At 40.2% G+C, this 24,323-nt stretch overlaps 1 protein-coding gene across 2 annotated transcripts in view; it reads right to left on the reverse strand.

Moving 5' to 3' along the window:
• LOC129179419 (transmembrane protein 132D) overlaps positions 1–12,120 on the reverse strand; it is a 51,015-nt gene extending 38,895 nt beyond the window's left edge. For both annotated transcript variants that reach the window (XM_054772625.1, XM_054772624.1), the window contains exons 1-2: positions 11,192–12,120; positions 2,567–3,446 (exon numbers count right to left, since the gene is read on the reverse strand). In XM_054772625.1, the coding sequence (XP_054628600.1) occupies positions 2,567–3,446; positions 11,192–11,264 (953 nt within the window). In that variant the 5' untranslated portion in view covers positions 11,265–12,120. The remainder of the gene's footprint in view (positions 1–2,566; positions 3,447–11,191) is intronic.
• Between the last annotated feature and the right edge of the window lie 12,203 nt (positions 12,121–24,323).

The raw sequence follows: 24,323 nt of genomic DNA on the forward strand, positions 1-24,323 counted from the left end.
TAACGGTGTAATGACGACACGTGTGCCTAGTGCTACAGCGCTTGCGTATACAGGGAAACCTGCTGTCAATGGAGTAAATCTTTTAAATGTGCATCCCTTTTGAAGGAACCTTTCACGTGACTACAATGTTTTCTCTAAATAATGCTATATTAATGTATTTTGTCATTTGCTGTACGTTTTATGCTGCAACATGTAGTTGCAATACACATTTACACTACAAGCGATTAAACAATGACATTTGCGACTTATTAGGTTACGATATTCACGTTAACATGTCAAAAATGTACTTAATATAGTGTTATGTGCTTACACATTAGTTCGATAGCTGCAAAGCCAGTTGAAATACACACTAAGACTAGGATTCAGGATGACTAAAACCCGCTACAGGATGCAAAATTCTATGACGGCACACTTCTCGGCACACGTCTCGTCACACCGCTGCCACTTGATACTCACGAGCCAGCTAACGTTGGTGCTATCCATTCTGCCATGGTTAAGCTGCCCAACTTTTGGCAACACAGAGGGTAGCCGTGGTTTCAGCACATCGCAGCCCAGTTCCAACTGCGAGGACTCAGACAGGATATGACAAAATATTTGTGTATTTCCACATAGTGGACCTCCACTTTTTCTCATAACGCAGACGGACAATTTTAGTGGTTTTAAAACTGACTTTTTCATACTGTGGTATACCTTGAAACCGGTAACCAGCCCATGCCTATGTACACCTGGAGGTAAGAATGACTCAAACAAAGTTGCATTTGACAAACTGTACGAATTAACGAATTATCATGACATCACTACTATTAATAAAATAAATAGTGATGGCTTGAAAGTACAAACCATGGCTCGGAATGGTTTACTGGCCGACAGGGGCAGGTAGTTTCGGCAGTGGTGGAGGACGCCGCAATGGGAGCGGTCCCTCGGACATTCTTTGCGGCGGGCTTGTCCCACACGATCTACGCCATGTTTGTTTACAACACGTGTTTACAGCGCTTCACACGTAGGAGAAAAGGAACACTTGATTTGCTCACCCTCTCACGTTACAGCACAGAACGGGTAATTTCGCCTCATTGTAATTTTTTAAAAATGTATTTTTTGGTCCTGTAAGCCATTAGGGCAGATAGTGTTGTTGATCTACACGCCCTTACGTACTCAACAGATTTGTGCTGCCAGGGAAAAGTGTAAGACACTCTTCCCCTGTTATACAGAATTTACAGAAAAAAAAAAGATTATTCGTTATTATTGGAGCTATTTTTTATGTTATCGGATTTTGCAGTTTGACGTCTTATTTCATCTTTAATTGCGCGGCCCTAAAAGAAAGGAACCATGCAAACACTGACAGCATCAGTCGGATCTCAATGCCGATTCTTATTCTCATAGTTTCTATCAGACAACTGTACAAAGCAAGCCTGTCTCAATGTTTTTCTAGAGAATTAACACGTCATACATGAAAGGCCTTGTGATGGTGTAACAAAGACATTCCTTCTTAAAACTATACAATATAACAGGGATTCTCAACTGGTGGGTCACGACCTAAAAGTGGGTCTCCAACCCATTTTCTGTGGGTCGCAGATCTTTGCAAAAGAAATCATACAAACTTATCTTGTGCTTTTATTCTGAAGGGGTAAGATGGCTTTGCGACTGGATCATCTTTCTCCCCATGTGCTGAGATGTTTTTTGCATTCACCAAAACATGTGTATTGTCGGAAGTTGCTTTTAGCCACTGGCAGCAGCTCTTTATGGACTTTACAACCCGAGGACGCCAGGGAACTTCAGAAGATAGGCTCCTGAAATGTTCATTAAACTTGACACACTGTGCTATTGTGCACTACCTTAATTCAAACTGCTTAGTCTTTTCATTAAATATTAGTTATAAGTAGAAACAATTGTTATTATAATAACTAAATTAAAAATAATTACAATTAATTATTAATTTGGGTCTCTGCTTGCCATTAAAGGGTGATGGTGGGTCCCGCAGCCAAACCAGTTGAGAACCACTATAAAATTGAATTTAATGTGTATTTTAAAGCATTTCAAGCACACCTCCACCCTCAAAGTTGAAACAGAGAGCGAGTACTGAGATCGTATGCAATCAGCAATATTACGCATTTCCAAAGAGCTTCCCATCCAACAAACTAAGGCAGGTATCTCCACATCCAAATATCAGGTTAACATTAAGCTATTCAACATAAGCGTTCCAGCAAAGCATTTCACACAGCGCAATAATGACATTTCATCTGATCCATGTCAGTCTTAAGGAATATGATGTGTGAGTCCTTAATATCATCAGACCGTGCACACTCAGACATGCACTACGACAATTTTAGCCTGAATTGTTTACCCCATTCCAGGAAAGAAAGTAAGCTATTTAATTTTCCAAAGAAATAGTTTAGAAATCGTTTCCTCCAATCTCCCATTGTTTCAGGGTATTCTATGAGACTTATAAATGAGGTCCCATTTAAAGTGTGTCCCTCCTTTGAATTCTAGTTGTGCGTAAATACTCTCCTGGGCTCTGAATGACATCACTCGGATCATCAGTGCAAAGGAACAGAAACCACAGTCTTACCTGAGAGTGAAGTTACTTAGCTGAGCAGAGCTGGCCATGAGGATGTAGAAGGTGGAGATGTCAGTCTTTTTCAGTGGTTTGGAAGATGTCCGTATGACAATGGAATTGCCAAGTTTGAGTCGAGAGAGCGTGGCCATTCCTTTGGGGATCTGCAGGAGACGCACGCTGCCAATCCTCTGCATGGGAGTGACAGGAACATATTCCGCTTGCTGTTGTTGTGAGCTTCCCCATCGACTCCCTTCCAGCATGTTACATTTCCCACTGACTTTGGGCTGTGCCTGGTAGTAGAGCTCCACAAGGTTGCCTGCTGATGGGTCTTGTCTCTCCCTGCTGGTGCTTTCGGACCCCTGAGCAAACCAACCAGGCAAAGGCAGTAGCTCAGCCATACATGTCCCCCTCTCACCTCCCATGGCACAGGAAGCCCTCACCTCTTGGGTTTGCCAGAAGGCATAGACGGTCACACATGGTAATTCATCCACTGCGCCCTCCTCCCTGGCCCAGTCCCTGCCCGCCACATAGAAGAGCACACGCACTTTAGGTTTGGTGGAGAAAACCCGGGGCGTCAGTACAAAGGCCTGGATCTTCCAGTTGAAGGTGAAAACATCCGGGGCATTAAAGAGCCGCACAGACTGGACCAGATCCGGAGGCACAAGCTGTTCTGTGGACATGGGGCCATAGCTTGCGTTGACAGCCGGCTGGCGGCTAGCTCTCAAAATAACAAAGGACTGTGTGTGACTCTGCATGCTGAAATTCCTCATAAAGTCCTGTCCTGCTTCCTTTAAGAAAAGGTAGTCAGCATCCCGAACCTCATAACTGACCGGCAAGAAGACAGAGGAAGGCACTGGGCTCTTTGCATCAGTTAGGTCTTTTGTGCTCAAGTCTGGAAAGTGAACAAAAAAGGTACACCATTAAGATCCACAAGGATATGTCACACATCTTGACAAAGACATTTACTTAATCGATGTAGTTAGTTATTGTCACAAATGAATAGGCGATCAATGTATTGTGTTAAAATGCCTCGCAGGCATAAAGAATAACAGTAATCACAACAAGAAAAAAATCTTTCTTTGGGTGAATGGAGCAGCATTTAGCAGGAAATGTGTTAAATAACATGTATGGTGCTAATTATGATACTACTTCTATCAGAGTGTACATTTACTTAATGTCCATGTATCGGTTAAGTGATCTTGTTTGCCTGTTATTTTCCATAGTTCCTCTCTGGTGCCCTAGTTTCCTCTCACACACACGGATCATCTGCTTGCTCTTTGTGTGTGTGTGTTTGTGTGTTGGGGAGGGGCCGTTGGGGTTGGGGGCTGGTGGAAGGTGGGATCTGATACATCTGGCACAGATATGAAGTTACCCATCAAAAAGAGGGATTAAAATGGCTTTTCAGATTCAGTCAATGGGCTGTGAATAGCCAGCAGATCAAAAACAAGCAGCAGCATCGTGTGCACTCAAAGCTCACATGTGAATCGGAATATTAACACAACTGAGCTGATAAACGACATATCATTCAGAGATGTGCACAGGCTCAGATATTGATCATGTAAAAAACGAGGTAAACATGAATGTGCATCCAGAATTTCTTCCATATCCAAGAAACCAAAATTGAAGATCCTTGATAATCACGTAAATTACAACCTCATCTGATAAGATTGGAGAGGCATGTGTGCGAATGTTAGATATAGGTCTTTTTCATGTGTGTAAATTGCTGCCGAATGTGCTATCCAGCTCAGGTCCGCAGGACATCTGGTTAGAAATTACAGCATCTGACCCAACACACACAGAGCCAATTATATTGTTTTAAATGCCAATGTGAGGATTTTGATGAGTCTATATATTACAGTATACAGCTGCACATAAACAATTAAACCCATGCTGATGAAAAAAACATATATGAGCTGATAATGCGCAGATTTTGATGAGCACTGCAATGCATCACAAATACAATAGGTGTTTCTAATATTTTGGTTAGCTATGTGGAACATTTTAAATGCAGTGGATCCCTGCATATTCGGCATTCAACAGTGGCAACCTCTCAAATTCACAGATTTTTGGTCCAAAAAATGGGTGAGCGAGGTGCTATGAGGTAAAATACAAATTAATACACTCAAAATTTTGAGACTAGATGAAAAATTGCAAAAATTTACATTTTGCACTGTTGGATCTTAAGGAGGTTCTAAGTACAGATTCAAAATTAAAAAAGAATAAGTGTGATTAAGACCAAAAAAATGTGTAAGCAATTTATTGCAAATAAACTGAAATGGCTGTTGATCAGCTGATCACAGGTTAAGACCACAGGCTTTCAAATTCAATGGATTTCCAATGTGGATTCAATGTCATTTTCTGTCAAGCATTCACACTGTTGTGATCTCTTGATGGCAAAGGCAGAAAAGCTTTCTCTTTGAATGCGGTTGGATTGTTGAGCTGCATAAGCAAGGCCTGCTAATGTCGGATGCAGTAAGACAGTCATTCTTCTTCTTCTAACTTCTTCTAACCTTCTTAACAGATCATGAGATTTATTGAACAAAAAATTGAAGTGGTAGACCCAAAAAATGCCACGTCAATGGATCTACAGGTTGTGCAGGGCCGTCAAATTGCCGCTGGTTAAGTGGAGATGTTGCAGGAGGCATCCCTCATGACAGAAGGCCCTAAGCACTTCTTCCAGAGGAATAACGTCACTTTTTTGGACCATAACGCATGTTCCCCTGAACTAAATCCAGTTGAGAACATTTGGGGATGGATGGCAAGGTAAGTTTACAAAAATGGCCAGCAGTTGCAAACAGAAGCCATCTTCATCACTTGGAACATTCCCACTAGCCTCCTGGAAACACTGGCATCAAGCATGCCCAAACCCATTTTTGAGGTGATTAACAAGAATTCCGAAGCTACTCATTGCTGAGTCCCTTTTAGAACCTTTTATTTAGCCTTTAGCCTGATGACCAGGCTTAAGATGACGAGGATAAAGAAGCGGACTTTAACGGAAATGGAGGTGGAAATCCTGGAAAAAGTATCATATTTGGAAGACACAGCAGTGGCAAACAAAACAAAGATTGAGTGACAGCATGTCCACTGCCATCTGTGTGAATGGAGCAAGGCACACATTTCCATTTTTAGAGGGCATGTTTCTACATCTTTCCTAATTGACACCACATTTTAGATGAATATAAGCTTAGCAAAATCTGTTTCATTTAAAGGCGGCCGCAAAGACTCAAATGTCAAACATTTTATTGCTCTAATTCCAGACGGATATTTTCAAAATATTTAACTTAATGATGACATGAACATCACCAAACTATTAGGTATATATTATAGGTATATTTTATGAGGAACTCTTATTTCAAAGTAGAACAAAAGAAAAGCCCATCATTTGTCGAAAAGGAAAGAGTATGTTTAAGCACACAGTCAACCCACAGTCAACCCTAAATCCATAAGTTATCAATCATCTTCCGTATAAACTATTTGTTAACATTGTTTCAATGGCACTGCTGTCAAGGTGTCAACTTTAATCAGTCTGGCAACGTTGATTCAACATTTTGCACTGAAATTTCAGTGTCAACCATTCTGTTGATTCTGATGGAAAATCAACAACATTCAACATTGTTTCAATATTACCTTGCTATCTGGGATGTTTGCTTCCATCATAACCGAACAATGGCAATTGAAGGGAGATGGGCAGGGTTCTGGAGCTGGATTTAAACTAATGACAACAGTCACTTTTGTTGCAAATTATCAAAAATCGGAGGACAACGTCAACACCAAGCTAGCAGAAGGGTTTGGAGGGGAAGTAGCATGCCATGTGTCAAAAATAGACATTTATATGGGTGTCACTATTTTTCACCATTCACCATAATGGGATCTACTGCATTAGAAGCACCTCTCAGTATCATGCAGTGCAGTTCTGCATCACTGCAAACTACAACCACAACAATAAACATCTTGTTAAACCAATGCCTATCTGACAGTGTCAATCAAAACTGAGCATTATCATCTTTGCAAAGTAGTATACAGCATATACTGTACAAGTCAAAGATTATATGCTGTCCTTGATAAACACAGATCACAGTAAGGATAACATGGGATTGTTTATATGATATCACCCTTTTGAGCAAAAACACACCAGTCATGTAAATATTATATGAGCTGATGTATGATCTGTTTTAAGTGCTTAAGCGTACCCTACCACCATACATCTATTCTGAAGATTAAAGCAGTTGACCGCAGGGTGCTCAGTTTATCTGGTGGCTAATTTGCTTACTTAGTGAATTAAGGACAAAAACACTGGTGTTTACTCTGCAGATTATCGTAAAATGAACGAAGCTGCACTAAGGATTTGCAAAACAGCATTAGAAGCAACCCACACCCAAACAAATCATAATTGCACTGCATTAAACTGTATCACAATTCGAAATGTTGTCCAAGATGCATTAGTGAGATGCCAGCCCCTGAACGAAAGCGTGAATGAAAGCTCAGAGCTTTTCCGTGTCAAAATCAGTCATCATGCCCCTCCGAGGAAGTTGACATTTAAGTGGTTCGTCTCTCATGGCCTCCTCTGGTTTACATCTGGACTCATCTAAAAAGGCCACAATGACGTCTGACAGTTCAAGGGACATGACAGTACTGTATGTGTCAGCCTCCTGACAAACCCAGAAGCCTTTAGGAAACACAATGGCTTGCCCCCAGCCCCCCCTCTTTTCACCTTGCTGTGTTGTTGACAAAGTGTAAGGAGCAAGTGAATGGAGCTGGGAATAAGGTTGTCCTGACTCGGCCCAACAGGGCCCACAGTGACAGATGTGCAGTTTAATACCAGAGCTGGCAGCATATCTGTCCAGGGGAATATAAACTGGATCACGTCTCCTGGAGCGACAATGCAGCGAAAAAAGGTACTAAACATACAACCTCACCCCTTTACAGCCAGTACATGTCCTTCTCAGGAGTTTGAAATGTTTTAATCTAGGAAAACTACAACATTCACAAAGTCCATCCAAAGATTAGATGCAAATGAGTATATTTGTTTACCATGTACTATGTAATGTTGCATTCTGCAAATCTGTTGCCCCAGCTGTTCTAGTCTCTCATATTTGTCATATTTAGAAGACCAGAAGCTTCCTATTTTCCTTGGATGAGTCAGAAAGCATCAGGGTTGCCATGCAGAACTTCCAACAGCCCCTGAAAGCCACCTCTGCTGTTTTTCTCCACATAAAATCCCCACCCCCAGGGTTGAAATTGTGATACTTAAACCTGTCGTGAACTGATCCCAAATCCCATAAAATCAAATGCAATTGTAAAAGTGAGTAAATAGTGAAGTGAGCTTCAGGTGAGGTCGTCCTCACTGAGATGTGTCTGCACGAAAATGTGTTTGTATTAAGCAATGTCAGTCCTTTGCAAGTGTACATCTTTTGAATTAAAATGGAAATGAAAGGTAATCATGGAATCCAGGAAAGGAGGAAAGTTTACTCAGCGCTGAATTTTCACAATGCATTTGGCAATACTCTAATGTTCCGCATCATCAGTTTTAGTACAAACAGCATAGGCTGTATTTGAGTACAATTTACCCTGCAGTGGGAAATCTCTATAAAAAATACATTTCAGCTTTCTTCGTAGCTTATTCAAGCCATGTTCAAGGCATTTATTCTGTTGAAATGCAAAAACTTGAATTCTAATGAGCCCTAATGGTTTTTTCCATATGTAGCAAACAGCTGACATCCGTCAGTTGACTCCCAACAGAACCATTGATGACAAAATGGATCTTTGCTCTTCAGAGCTAATAGAATGATAAACAATGTCTCGTTCAAGCTGTCGGTCATTTGTTTAGAAGACATTTGCTTACTATTGGATGCAAAAAAACTGAATCATTTTATTAGATATACTGTGGACTCTCTTTATACACACAACATTGTGCCTTTAAAACAATTCTTAGTTTTGACTGACACTGTCGAAGCGGTATTAGTTTACCTATATGGTCTTTGGGTTACGACATTCTGTGTTAAACTAATTAAAAACGTAATTTTGGCCTGTAGACAATCGCTTGAGAACTAGTCAGAGCACACACAGCGGATGAATCCCTGCTGTACATTGCAAGGATGCAGTGTGTGCCTCGTCTCGCGCACCTCGAATGAACACTGTGTGTACACGGAGTGGATAACATTGCTGATTGATTAACATTTTTCACTTCATTATGTTTTCCAACCACAAGGCAGGCCCTTCTGGTGGTAGTGCGGCAAGAGAGAGGAGAAGCACCCAGCAATATTGGCTGCACTGTAGGTCTGAGCCATTCGACTGTTGCCACCATCATTAAGGATAATGATGTATCCTTGACCATGTTAAAGGATCTGCTCCTATGAAAGTGACAGTGATAACTAGATTGCACAATAGCCTTATTATTGAGATAGAATGGTTGCGAGTGCTTTGGCTAGAGGTCCAGAATCAATATCCCAGTGAGTCATATGCTGATTCAGGAGAAGGCTTGCCTCCTCTACTTCCTTCTCTCAATAAACCACAGAGACCGAAGTAAGGAATTTGTCATGTTCTGCTGGAGCTGCTCTGCTGCCGCCTATCCATCCATTTTCTATGCCGCTTGTCCTCATTAGGGTCGCGGGGGTATGCTGGAGCCTATCCCAGCTGACTTCGGACGACAGGGGGGGCATACCGTGGACTGGTCGCCAGCCAATCGCAGGGCACATATAAACAAAATCATTCACACTCACATTCATACCTATGGACAATTTAAAGTCGCCAATTTACCTAACCTGTATATTTTTGGTATGTGGGAGGAAGAAACCCCACGCACGCATGGGGAGAACATGCAAACTCCACCAAGGGAGAATCGAACCCAGATCTTCCCGATCTCCAGACTGTGACTGTGTGGCCAACATGCTAACCACTAGACCACCGTGCAGCCCTGCTGCCGCCTATCTGCTCTCTTTTGCAGTGGTCCAGCCAGGGCGGAGTCACCTACACGCACCTGGGAGCAATCGTAATCAGGCCTTCATAAGCCAAGTTTGGACACTTACGTATATGCTGCCAGATGGTTGCAACATCGACGCTCTCTTCCTGCTCAACCATCCCCTCATGTTGTGCTACCTTGTGTGCTTCTTGCTCTCTGGAAAATTACTTCCTTTAGTATTTTTGTGAGTACTCTGCTTAGCTTTTTCAGCAGCTCCCTTTGTTGTACTTTTTGTCTGTGTGACTTCGCCTGGATTTTAATTTGTACTTTGTTTTTCTACTTTGTATTTTTCCACTCCGTTTGAGTGCGCTTTTTGTTGTTAAACCTTTTTTTTTCTTCTTTATCTTTGTTGTCTCTTCTCTGGGGGTCCAACCACTGGTTTAACGCCAATCATAACAGAAATGTTCTCTTTTTTAAGTAGCTTCATTTGATTCTTGTATTTAATCTTTTTATTACTGTATTTTATGTCATTCATGTGTTCAGTGTACAGTATGTGTGGCTTAGGAGTTAATTCAGCTAAACCTGCACCAAAACTCGACTTACATCACAGTCTAGGAATGGAACATTGTTCATAACCCGAGGACCGCCTGTATGTTTATTGGCGTGATGTATAACTACGCTGCATTTGCAACCATTTGCGCCTCTCAGTACACAGCAAGGCAGTTCAACACCACTGGACCACAATAATAAACACATTGTTAAAGTCATGTAAATGGAGAAACATGATCTCTTAAGTATTAGATTGTGCAGGTGTAGCCACTGTTGTGGCTGATTAGTATGAATTATAAATGCTGTGATGACAGTGGTTGGGCTTGCAAAAGAAGCCTTCTTATAGAAAGAAAATGGCACCAGTACAAGTAAAATCCTCTTGAATGATCAAACGTCATTTGGCCCTCCACATATATCTGTTCACATGTAATAGCGGGTCCTGTAGAACCACCATCAAAAAAATGATGTAGTTGAAGCTGTGAAGTGAGGGGCTGGAGAAGATAAACAACAGGGGGTGGATTGAGCTATAGGCTTAAACATGCACCGTGATTGGTAGAGATTGTTGTGTCCAATAAGATTATTAACAATGATTCAGGGAGGGGAAAAAAAATCACTTGTGCCATTTATTGGCATTTACTCTATATGAATCACACTGGGAAGCCATGTTTGCATTTTGTTTTATTCTACATGTGTTTAGGGTTTCTCATGAAAGCAAGATATTAATATTGTGTACTCATCAGTGGTTCCAGTGTACGTATGTGACGAGAGAGCGCATTTACTGTATATTTAACATCTATTATACATGAGAGTAATATTGTACGGGACCTCCCTGTGCATGATGCATTAGGCATAGATTTAGTTGCAATACATAACTCATACTCGCTGTACTTATTTGGTGCTGAATGTTTCATAATGTCACTAGCTCCTGACGGTGTGACATGTGTAAGGAATGCTGTATCACTGTGGAGAGAGATGTAAGTTTGTGTCACAAATGAGGACATTTATCAATTATTTATACTGATAGAGAAAGCTGATGTACTGCTTGCATGGATTGCATGACTTCCTCCCTCTCAACTAAGTAACCCCACAATTGCCATTTTTGTTTTTATTTTTTTGCATGTTCTCCAAGTAGAAGTGCGTTACATTTTATATGTTTGAAATGCTTGCAGTGAAATATGTGTCCCACTTACCTTGAGGGACCACCGCTACAATTGTGGCAAGTATCAGGTGTAAGATCCTCCAGCTGGGGCAGTAAAAGCTCATCTTTGCACCCGGCGCAGCTCAGTCTCCTCGGGACAACTTCCAAGCCCTCCTGCTTCACCAGACTGAGAAGCGTGCGTCTTCATCCATGTCTACATTTGGCGGACTGACTGGGATCGCACCTGTTGTGGTAAGAAGCGTCGATATTTGCTCAAGCGTGTGTAAAAGTTGCGCGTAACGACCCTTTTTGACGTAGCTCTTTGTAGCTCTTTGATGTGTTTGATAATGAAAGAGCAACTGCTGTAAAAAAAAAAAAAAAAAGAGGACGCGTAGGTGGTTTTTAGATGAATATCAAAACATCGAAGCCAAATGTCTCCTCACGTCGTGGATTCTTCCCGTCTGCAGACGCGACTGGGACTCTGAGGAGCTGTTAGCGGATCACTGTGAGTGTCTTGAGCTCAAAGCTCAGGGCACTAAAGTCATCATCTGTCACTGTTCATCCGCCCGGGAAAGCACGGCCACTGCGCAGCTGGTAGGATTAACCCTGCGTGGCTTGACTGGCGAGCCAAACGTTGCGTATTTCTTCTCATGCAAGACTTGGTAATGAAAGAAGCGCTTCACAACCTCATTATACCTTCTCCGCTCACTGACTTGGAATATGATAATTACATTTAAATATTTCAACGTGTAGCCTTTTCAGAATTACACTTAGGATATACACGAGCTGTATGAAAAATGTTGCCTTTACAAATGTATTCTAAGAATATCAGAGGAATTCATTCAATATAATAGCACTGTAATGCAATGGAAAATTGATGCAAAAATGGGAGAGTAACAAACACACAATGTAAAGAGAAAAGGCTGAATTTACAACTACAAAATAACCAATAATAACACCAAGCTTTGTCTTTATGTCAAGATCCCTTCTCCCCCTCAACCCTCTACCTGTCTTTTCCTTATTGCAGCTCCCTGAAGGAGCCGCCCTGCTGTGGCATCATCTCCACTGTTTCTCATTCCTTTGATGGCAGCTCCTTATAAGGCCCCTCAGAGCGCTGGCTCTCTTCAAAGTTGTCAAAATTGAAGTTAGATTGTTGCATTGTTTTCATCAATTCAGAAACTCAGAGTCTAAATAAACTCTTGTCTTTTGCCCACACTAAAGTGTCTTCATTTTGGATTTCAACCCCGGTACGAACCCGACATAGTGTATTTATACATATGTATATGTGGCCTTCAGTGGGAAAAAAAAAGTTTGGACTCCCGTAATAGTAATGTCAGTCAGGAGTTACATTAAAGGGATAGTTCCCATTTTTTGCCATGATGTTGCATGACATCCCCATCAGCATTGTAGTTAATTAATAGCGATTTACCCCTTTTCTTAAACTGGCTCATATTGGTACATGGGTTCCTTTGCTCACTCCGTTCTATAATTGAACTCCATGTACTGATAGGCTAAACGCTTTTCAGTTATTTTATTATTGTCTCTCTAGTAGTCCCAGTATGATGCGTTCTACACCACAAACTACCACAATAATAAACATACTGTCTCACATTTGCAAAATAAACCGGGTATTACATCAGATTGTGTATGCTATCCTAACAAAGTGACCATAGTGATTCATAACAGGTTGTGGAATTTTATTTTACATTAAATCCTGAATGCTCAACTCTTAACACAGCCACTGCAATTTACTTTATTATTGCAGATATTTTTCCCTCAAAAATCATACTATTCTAGTTATGTGATGGAGTGTGTATAATTTAATGATTATTTTTATTTAAATATTGCCCAATTCTTACCGCATCAAAACCGTTCATTCCAAATTCAGACTTGACTAACAAGATGTTTCTGTTATACATGGAGCCATAAAAATGATTTGTAGAGTCCAGTGGGATCTGATTGAGAGCATCAGGTGGGATTTAGTGCCCTCTCATGGCTAAGTAGAGCTCATAAGTCAAAAAGTTAGCAGCTAGTGATGATTGTCCTTACATGTGGTTGCATCAGAAAATAAATTGGTTTATGTTTTAGCCTGTTTCATCACCAGGAAAGTAACATTCATGCCCCTATCCAAGTACTTCCTCATGGAGGTGAAACCTGTAAAGGATGCAAAGAGTTTAATGGAACTTAACATGGAGGAGTTCAGGAATACAACAAACAAGACTTGTAGTAGAATATGCAACTGTTTTCCAAATTAATGAATGTAACCAGCATACAGTATCACAGCCACAAAAAAAAGCTACTGCTGTGTGCCTATTTGAGCTCCTCCCTCCCACTGCAGCACTGTGATAAGCAGTGTGCTCAGGTTGCACCAGTGTGCTGTAATGCTGCCGAGGGTTACTTTTGATCTACTCATATTTCTAATAACCTATCACCGCCACATGAACATGAACAGCAACAACACAATTCCTTATGGAAAGCTTTGGATTTCCCCCGAAATATGCTCCTGAAGTTGTAACCTGTCGTACTGTGTGCAAGCTGACTTACAAACTAAAGCCTTGCTTACCCTTGAGTGCATTTTGTCCCCGCAGTGGCACACAGTTTTGCGTACCACAGAGTAAATTGGTGGTACACAGGTGTGTATGCTGTGCGGGGCTGTGTGCCAGTACTCAAGAAAAATGTTTAAATATTCAAAATTTGTGGCACGCATAATTTCCGTCAATGCAACGTCAACACACTTGGAACGCACCTAACCTATGCCTAAACAATTCGGGCAGTGCGTATTAAAGCGTGTCTCATTCACATGGATGAGTTTACTTTTCCGCCACCTCTTGGAGCCGGGTCTCTTGGATCTTCCTTGAGAATTTCTGTTAATAAGTGATCACAATGCCCAAAGCGATGTCTTCTAGTCAGCAATTCCTTCTCTAACATTGTACGTGCCTCCTTTTTTCTGGCACCATTTTGTGCCAAGTGCGTCATTTATGCGGAAACAGAACACAAACAGTACACAAACTAGTCTTCACGCTTTTCAGGCGTGCCATAAGTAAATCAACAAATGACACGCAAAATTGCGAGACAATGCGGAGGCAAAGGCCTTCAGGAAGCACACACACTCACCCTCCATGATGCACACAGACACACATTCACACAGCACAATTAGAGTTGCATAACAATTACAGTAGATATGACTCATGGAAAATCAATGGGAGACGCACTCTCGATGCATTGATGTCACTCACAGCAGCTTAACTCTCACTTTCACTTTCCAGGCACACAAGCATAAGTTTCACTTTCTAGAGGGGCGCGGCTACTGCTACATAGACTCTATGTACTTTCATTCTGGGCTCTTTCCTTAAATCAACCTTAAATCAAGCTAAAAGATACCATTCGTGTATGAAAATGTGTTTGCCTAACACTAGTTAGTGTCTTTAACAGTAGCAAAGCATTTGAATCACACTTTAACCATGCACGTTATTACGAGCCATGAAGTCGACCACATGAGGACGATTGTGGCGCCGTCTGCATCATCACAGAGAGATGCACATGCGTTAATGATGCTAAAAATATTAACGTAATTAATGAAATATATTCGTTATCTCTGTTAATGCCAGCCCTAATTATAAGTGGTGTCATGAGACACCCAACTCACAAGACGAGACGATACTTGAGATTGGTTCTACGACAACGAGACGAGGCAAGATTTTAGCATTCATTTTAAGAAAAGTACAATGAAAAAATACAAAATCTAAATCGACAAACAAACTTTTATTTAGTCACAAAACAATGCAGTTGCGTTCTGAAATGTTTATTTTCCAACAAACTGATGCTAAACAATATTATTGTCAACATTTTTTGAGACCAACTAAACCACTAATGTTATGATCATATATAATAACAGTATATCATAATAATGCAATATTTCCTTTAATATGTCATCTTTCACTCTATAAAGCTGTGAAACTGCCCTTTGTGACATGCATTTCCTCAAAGGCAATTCGTACAGTCTATAAAATGGCTTTTCAATTGTATTAAAGTGTTGACTGTCGATGTGTATTTCTTTTTCCAGAAGGGAAAGCTGGGTTGGGTGGATATGTTTGAGGTGGGCAAGTTAGTTTTGTTGCCCTGTATGTTGGTTTCGAACAAATTGGGCATACTGGCTCGTTGATGTTGATGAGCGTCTTGCTCATTCCCAAGCTGTGGCATTTGGCTTTGCAATTGTCTTTTTTTCCTGCTATTTTCTACTTCTACTTTTCATTCATTCATTTTCTATGCCAGCCAATTCTATGCCGGCCAGTCACCAGCCAATCGCAAGGCACATATAGACAACCATTCACACTCACATTCATACTAGTGATGTGCGATACCACTGATTTCGTTTATGACCCGATATTGAGTAAAACCAAGGCTGGTATCTGCGATACTGAGCAGATATCGATACTTGGTGCAAAGTCACCTAATGTGTCTGGCAAAATTTACTGGAAAAAGTACTGTATTTCATATCATAGCATAATTAATTAATTAATTAATTACATTATTCACCAAGAGTGACCCTACGTAAAAATTTAAGCAATGCACGTAGCGCATGCGCAGATGCACCACAGGCATGCACATCATGTCCATTTTTAACTGCCATAAACTAGGTCGACTGATGACATAGTTTGCAGATGCGTAGTATAAATTTGTTACCTGACACGTGACAGCTGAAAAATACGTCGACAAGCTGCCGACCGGAAGTAGACGCATTCTGCACATGCGCAGAATGGATCGTGTTTCCGGTAGGGATAATGTAGTGACAACGGCATTGTTGGCGACTAGGTGTCTTGTGCCAAGGTTCGGTACCAATACACAGAGTGAACCCTCTTCCTGCATGTTTGGAAGCGAGAGACGAGGAAAACACACATGCACATGCTAATATATGACCTAATTTGTGATTAATTTATTCATTCGTTATCGGGAGACAGTTTCTGAACGAGAAATTTGATCATGTTTTGGTCTCGCGAGATCTTGTGACGCCCCAATTTATTACACACCATGTCTTTCTACTGCCCGTCTAGTGTCTTTAATGTAAGTGTGACATATATACTCACGAGAAGGTGATCAGACTTTTGCAACAAAGTATCAGAACTTTCCCTGGAGAAAGAAATTCTGCATCTGCAAAAAAAGTTAAGAACACAAATGTTTTCTAGTTAATTAAAAATAAATACATGTGACTACAAAGTAGTTCAAACCAATTTGAAGACTTTTTTTAACAAAATTAAATTCTTCTTCTTTTTATTGTTATCCTCTTAATGACCAACTGTATTAACATAAACAAAAACCCTCCATAAGAGCCAGTGCCTCACCAGCCATGAACCTCACCGAAAGTCACTGGACCTATGGCATCTATTATGTTAAACAAGTGCAGAGTTACAGTGTACAATAGGTCCCTACTTTTCGTAGAGGTTATGTCTGGGACCACCAGTGGCGAAAATCAGTGAGTAATTGCGACACCAATAAAACTGTCTATATTTGACACACGGCTTGCTCCCCCTCCCCTTACCAAACGCTCCTACTAGCTTGACGTTGACATTCTCCTCTCATTTCGATCAATATTTACATTTATTGAAGAATGTCTGTTGTAATTGGCGCTCCCTCCCCTTCTCTCTTTAATATGCTTTACACACTAATTAAACACATTTTACAGTATGGGATGTATAGGTACTTACTACTAATGATCGATGAACAGATCAGCCATAAATGTTATATATGTTTCACTTTAATGTCTTACAGCATGTATAGTGTGTTCACGGATCATGTAGGCCGTAGATTTGACCTGTATTATCACATATGTATAAATTATTAACAACTTAGGGTGAATGAGATGTGTTTTCTGCAGAAAAATCGGCAAAAAAACCTAAAAAATTTGCTGAATCGCAAATGTGAGGGTATCCACTGTACTGTATATGTAAAAAGTTGATAAAGCGCATAATGGCACGGGACAAACACAGTTCATTAGCATGAAATCTACAGACACAAAAATGTTCACAGTAAGACTGTCTAAGTTCCAGCATTAAGGACAGCCCTAGTCTGATACAAAGATCGTAGGTCTGCTTTCATGGATGACTAAGGAAAAAAATTATATTTGAGAGGCTGAAATCAGAGGACATTTAAAGTATTTAAATAAAAAAAACGATTGAGTGATCAAATACCAAAATATTTGTTGATTTGATTGGATAATGGATTAATCATCAATTAATTGTTGCAGCTCTAATGATACACATCTATTTGGAGAAAGTATAGTATGGTATACTTGGATGAGTCTGGTGTGGAAGAACTTGACTGCCCTGACCTCAAGCTCATCGAGCACCTTTGGGATGAACAAGAGCACAGATTGTGAGCACACAGGCTTCCAACATCAGTGACCTCTGACATTGCAAATGTTCTTCTGGATGAACAAAAAACAACAATTCCCACAAACACAGTCCAACATCTTATAGAAAGTCATTCCTGGGGAGTGAAAACTGTTACAGCTGCCAATGGGGGACCAACTCCATAGTATCCTTTTCAGTCAGTTCCAATACTCTTTTCATATAATGCATATTGCATGATATTCTTCTTGCTCTAATAGCTGTGAGCACAGAGATGTTTTCTCTTGCTACTTTATGCAAATAAGAACGTCTTATTGTGTCATCTGTCAAGTGACTCTTCATTAAAGTAGTGAAGGCATGAGCACGCTAAAGCTGTTTTGGTCACCACATGAAGCACATGAGGTGAATCACTTACCAGGAGAGTCACACTTCCTCATATCATTTATCACGATGCAAAGCTGAGTAAAAAAAAAAAAATCTGATTTGTGTGACCTTAGTCCTTGTCAGAAACATCCAGATCCATTTGCGGACAAAATCTGTCAAGACTACCTTTGGAACAGTTAAACGACGGGAAAAACAAGGCCTCTGGATATGCATGTTGGTGTGTTGACACAGATGGATGTCTCAGTGGAGATGTGTTAGTGTAGGAAGAGTGGCCATAAACTGGTGATGAATGTGAGTGCCACAAGGAAGGGAATGTGTGTGTTTTTTAACGTACATCATCCTTCTGTTAGAAACACAGAGGTAATATCTGCTTAGGTGCACTTAGCCACAAACAGTGCACTAATGTTCTCATTGTCATTCTCCACAAAAGTAATTCAGAAAGTCAATGCAATAAAATATACATATATATGCAATAATGTTTCAGTGCTGCAGTTCAACATGCATTTTTGCATTTGACTCAAGTGCTCGTCTTGTTCTGTAACGTGTTGGACAATTGGGCTATCTTAAGTCGCATGCATCTACTAGTATATGCAATGTACTTTAGTTTGTCATTGTCCGAGATGATTGACTGATTTTTAGTCTGGCAACCCTAAAGCTCTTCTCATTCATCCATGTTCTACCACTGATCCTATTCAGGGTCACATGTGAGAGGCGGGGTACACCCTGGACTGGTCACCAATCACAGAGCACGTGTAGACAAACAACCATTCACACCTATGGACAATTAGATAGTTTCCAATTAGCCTAAAATGCATGTTTTTGGACTGTGATAAAGATAGGGTAAGGTAAGAGAGGTCTGAGTCAAGATTCGAGCGCAGAATCACCTGACTGTAAGGCAGACATGCTAAGCACATGCTTCACCCTGCTGCTCGGAGCGCTTGTCATCAATGCAGTATCACTAATACATTAAAAAATTTTCACTGAAATATGATCCTAAATCGATGATCCAATTTTCCTTCCTTGAAAACACAGCATGAACAGTTCAACACTTCCTAGTTTTCTTCTTCTCACTTAGTTTTTCTACTCACTTATTTCCTAAACGTTAGCTCTAACCCAGCATGCAGAACATCACTGTCCCCTATAGCCCCCAATTTAAACTGCAGCTCAGACCTACAGAATACACCCATCGCTACAGTAACATTACTGACACCTAGTGACCAGTGTAGAATACTACATATTACGTCTTTAAATGCGTCTTCTGAATGCCTTTTATTTTATTGTCTTTAATTTAGCCATTTTTATATTTAAAAATGCTTAATTTAGGCCAATAATATGTCAAATTTAAATAACCATTTTTATTTTATTTTTAATAATTCAACCACGAAACAGCGCTAATTTATTAATATATTTTGACTAACCGTGATAGAGTGAAGCCATGAAATTCAAAACGCAAAGTGACGAGGGAGAACCACGGGAAAATTCCATTTTCCAAGGAACATTTAGCAACCCTACCTGTGCATCTCCTGGTGACTGACCCTCCCCTGTCCTTAAAACCTAGTGACACCCCTGAGCATGGTTAAAGATTTAAGGAAGAACTCTCTCTGATGTTGTGTTGATGGACTTGGCAGGGAGCGCTGCCCTACAAGCTTCACCAGATGGTGCTGGGTGTTTTTTTCTTTTCAATCCAATTCAATTTTCTGTACAGGTTATACAGTACAGGATGACAGCAGGGGCTGGACCCTAGAACTACACCCTGGATGGGTGATTGAGTGAATGGGGGAATGGGGTGTTGAGTTGTAAAAAAGCTTCACAAAAGTCAGCTATGTGAACCACTACACCCCTATTGGGCCCTTTCCTGTCAATGTTGTATTTTCAAACAACCTAGTGGGCATAGGCCTTTTTTATTGGTCTATGGCAGAGTTACAACTGAGCCCCACGAACTACAGTATGCCTAAACATGAAATGACCAGCGATTCTATTGATCTGTACACGAGCTTGCAAGCCATCAATGTTTCATAAAGAACAGCAAATGTCAGTGATGTTTGTTTGTTATGTTGTCTACCTAAGCGGCTGATGCCTGACGGGTAGTTCCATGTGAAAATGCTACCAGCCGCTTTAATTGTGAGGTTAACTGGGCCTTAAATAATCTGAAAGTTGCGTTCAAAGTCCCAGAGAGTTTGCAAGTGTTTTGCGTTAACAAGTGTTCTCAGTGGATTCATCAATGTCAGTATTCAGTATTTAAGTCTCTTGGGGCTGTTTAATTGACTCTATAGCACTGCTTTAATATTTAATAGTGGCACCTGGCATTCACTGCAACCATGCTGTTCACCGCAAACCATGCGGGTATTGCAACATGACAAGAAGCTCTTCATAGAAGGCGCTAAGAAAGACAGCATAAAATAAGAATAAATAAGAAATGAGAATAGAGGGTGAGAATGCAATAAGAATAGAATATAATTTGACAAGTTAAACTACACCCACTAAATCTGCAGATCAAACACGCTATGCACAAACTGAATCTGCACAATACAATTAGGGATTCTTCTACCTGCATATATGAAGCTCTGCTTGTTCTTTTTCACCCACTAAACCTTGAAAAAGTGTATCTTCCTCACACCCAGATGAATAATGAGCTCTCAGCTTACATCACTAAGGCTCCTTTCTCACTCTTTTCTAGCATCCTGTGTTCTTCAATGGATACAACAGTGATAGACACGTTTTGATATGCAGGAAGCATTCTACCTATTATCTGCACAGAGGAAATGGCTTGTGCGTCCTTCTCAGGCTCAACTGGAGGTTTTTCTATTATAGCAGCCACTGCAGGTGGCTCCCCAAACGTTAATGGCAAGTCTGGAAAGGTTTAAAGGTGCAATGCAGAGGACAGAGCAAACATGGCTGGCTCTCAAAACACACGAGTCTGATCCCTCTGTATGTTTAAGGCTGTGACGGGGAACAGGATGGCTATGCACTAATATAATAATGTGTCCTCAGGAGATTTTTGTGGGAATCCTATGTGCAATACTGCTCAAACTATTTTCCTACAACATGAGTGTAGGCGCACCGGAACAAGCTCCAATGTGCAAACCCCTGCAGGAACACAGACAATTCAATTCAGGAGGCAGAGCACACCCTGGACTGGTCACCAGTCAGTCAATCACTGGTCATTCACAACTATTTAGAGACAGTCTTCAGTTAGCCTGTGGGAATAAAACAGATTACCTGAATTAAACCCACTCAAACACGTACAGAACATGCAAACTCCATAAGCAGAGAGAGCTCATGATAAAGAAATATAACAATGTATGACTATGAAGTTTAGGTTCGTAAATCTGTATGGACAAATTGCTGCAAGTTGCATAAAGTGTAAGTGTCATATTGCTCAGCATAGTCCCAGTGGTTCAGGCATTTCTTTCTTATATTTTGTAAACATCAACTGATTGTACTGTTTCTTAAAATGGCTGATTTCAGTGCATTGTTTGACTTCTTTACTCAATCCGTTCCATAATTTGATTCCACATACTGATATGCTGAAGGTTTTTAGCGTTGTGCAGTAGTATAGGTGTTTTATGTTTAATTTTTCCCTAAGGTCATATTTCTCTTCACCTGATGAGAAAAAGTCAATTGTATTTTTTGCTTTATGCATAATTTTAGCTGTTTGAAGGTTTACCAGGTCAACAAATTTTAATAGTTGTGATTTTAATAGGCTGGCGACCAGTCCAGGGTGTACCCCGCCTGTCACCCGAAGTCAGCTGGGATAGGCTCCAGCATGCCCCCGCGACCCTAATGAGGAAGAAGCGGTATAGAAAATGGATGGATGGATGGATGATTTTAATAAAGGGGGTTGGATGGATATGGATTATCCTAACTGATTTTTTTGTTGTACAATTAGTGAAGTCTGCTTTTATAGTTGATACCCTATGGCTCTGTACAATAACGTAGATATGGTAAGACAAGAGAACAATAGAGAGGATGGAGTGATTTTTGGTTCAGTACACATTTTGCTTTATTCAATATTGAGGTATTTCTTGCCACTTTATATTGTATACTTTCAATGTGGGATTTCCAACTCACTTTGTCGTCTATTATAACATCTAAAAATGTATTTTCATTCACTCTGTCAATGTCCACGGCATCTATTTGTATTTGCATGTAAGTAACTTTTCTGCGTTTGCCAAATAGCGTTAGGTTTTGCTTCGGTTCGGTTGTCCATCTGTTTTTATCAAACCATCTTTTTAGTATGGTTCTTTCATCTGTGATTTTTCTTAGTAGCTCTTGTGTGCCCTCTCCAGAACAGAATGCTGTCGTGTCATCTGCCAATAATACTAGCTTTTAGCGTCTAGCATCTAGTCTTTAACGGCTTTACAGATATCGTTTATGTATAAGCTGAACAGTTTTGGCCCCAGTACTGAACCCTGGGGTACACCACATGATATATTTAAGCTTGCAGATGTATATTCTCCTAGCTTCACATATTGCCTCCTGTTTGCTAAGTAGCTTTTTAAATCTATAAGTAAATCCATAATTCAAAATCTATCTCCAGTTTTGAAAATTGGTAGTATAAGGCTCCTAAATGATAAGTTACTAATGTACATCAGTGGTTCCGCAATCTCGTTAATTACCTTTTTTTTGTCATTCCCATGTCGATTCCATAACAGTCAGTTGATGTTTTTGCTTCACTTTTATTGACAATATCGATTATTTCTTGGAGTTTGGATTCCTGTCTATACTTTCATCCCCTCCTTGTGTTGACGAGTAATTTGGCATCCTTTCTTACTAAACATTTCAACCACCTTGTTCCTATTATCATTTTTGGCATTTGCATGTATAAAATATTGAGGGTAATCTGCTTTCTTGTTTCCATTCCTAATAATACTGTTTAAGATGACCCTTTGTCATCCACAGTTGAAGTCTCGTCTTTTGTTTATTACAGAATTCTCTCAAAGGACAGGTTACATCATATAAATATTTACAAAGTGCTCATATGCTTCATCTACATCTTTTTTTACAATAGACACATTCCCAACTTTGTTCTTCCAGATCTTACTAAAGAACGTCAAGACTTTCCTCTGTTCGTAGTCTTTGAAACGTCTTTTTGTTTTCCACCTTTCCCCTCATGTACGTTTCATTGTAAATTATAAACACTGGAAGATGATCACTGATCATCGGGTCAGTTATTAGCAGGCCACTAGTTGTGTTGTGATCAAAATCATTAGTGAATGTATTATCAATTAGCGTTGCACAGTGATCTGTTATTCTGCTTGGTCTGGTTATTTCAGGATACAGACTCAAACTGTACATTGTATATATGAAGTCATCTATTATCTTATTCTTATTTAAGTTAAGTTAATAAGTTAACTGTACATGATTAAAAACGGCAGCACTTTAACGATTACACCCTGTCTGTACAAAATAACACCTCAAAGAGGCGTATGATAGTCAAGTTGTTTTAACTACAACAAAGCATGCTGGGAAATGCATAATCTGCCCATTCCACAACTGCAAACGGGTTACACATCTGACGGATTGTGATGTTTTTGTGTTGATATAAAATACTGTAGCTTTTACCTGGACATTGAGAGAGTGACAAAGAGGTGGTCGACCGACAATCGCCTTATTGAAACCAACAACTACGCCAAAACACCCATGGTTGTACATCCGCGGACAATCAGATAGTAGAAATTTCAAGCAGGAATGAATGGACACAAAAAAAATGCACAAAAAATGTCCATCCACACAAGTGAAGTTTAAAACATGCATGTCCACATAAAAACACATTCATCAGCTGTCATGCGCATTTTATCCCAACTTGAAAACCCAACCACAGGGGTGCGTTATATTGCTATGTTCCAATCCTGGCACTACGTGTGCCAGAAACCCAGATAAAAGTTGTGTGGGCTGCTTACTTATCAATTCGTCAGTGCTCATGAGACATTTTCTCAAAATCTGACCATACTAACTGCTTTATTTTCAGCCTGGATTATTGGGGCATATTCTGTCATGTTCGCAACTTCAAACGAGCATCTGTGTGCACTGATGTTGCATATGAGTGTGCTTTATTTGCCAATTATGTTGTTTAAAAGGACAAGAAGATTTAAAGCTTTTTAATACTTTAAATATGCAGAAATATACACATGTTGAACATTTCAGCATACATAATAAGAAAGATGCAAAGTTGGGGGGTGGTGTAGGGGATAGTGTCCACTTCGGCTCACAATCTAAGGTAGGCTTTGAGTTTTGGCCCCCTGCGCAATTGAGTTTGACACCCCTGAGATAGAAGATAGAGAGGCAGAAGCTAGAGAGAGGGATGCAAAACAACGTGAGAGCTTAGTTATAATAACAGTTGTATATAATGATATGCAATATTGATGTAACATTACTTTAAACAAGACTACTGCGACTGGTAACAGTTCTAGCGACGAGATGCACATTCTGGCGAGTAACATATGCTGTACCTGT

This window comes from Dunckerocampus dactyliophorus, chromosome 4, assembly GCF_027744805.1.
Source record: "Dunckerocampus dactyliophorus isolate RoL2022-P2 chromosome 4, RoL_Ddac_1.1, whole genome shotgun sequence".
NCBI lineage: Eukaryota > Metazoa > Chordata > Actinopteri > Syngnathiformes > Syngnathidae > Dunckerocampus > Dunckerocampus dactyliophorus.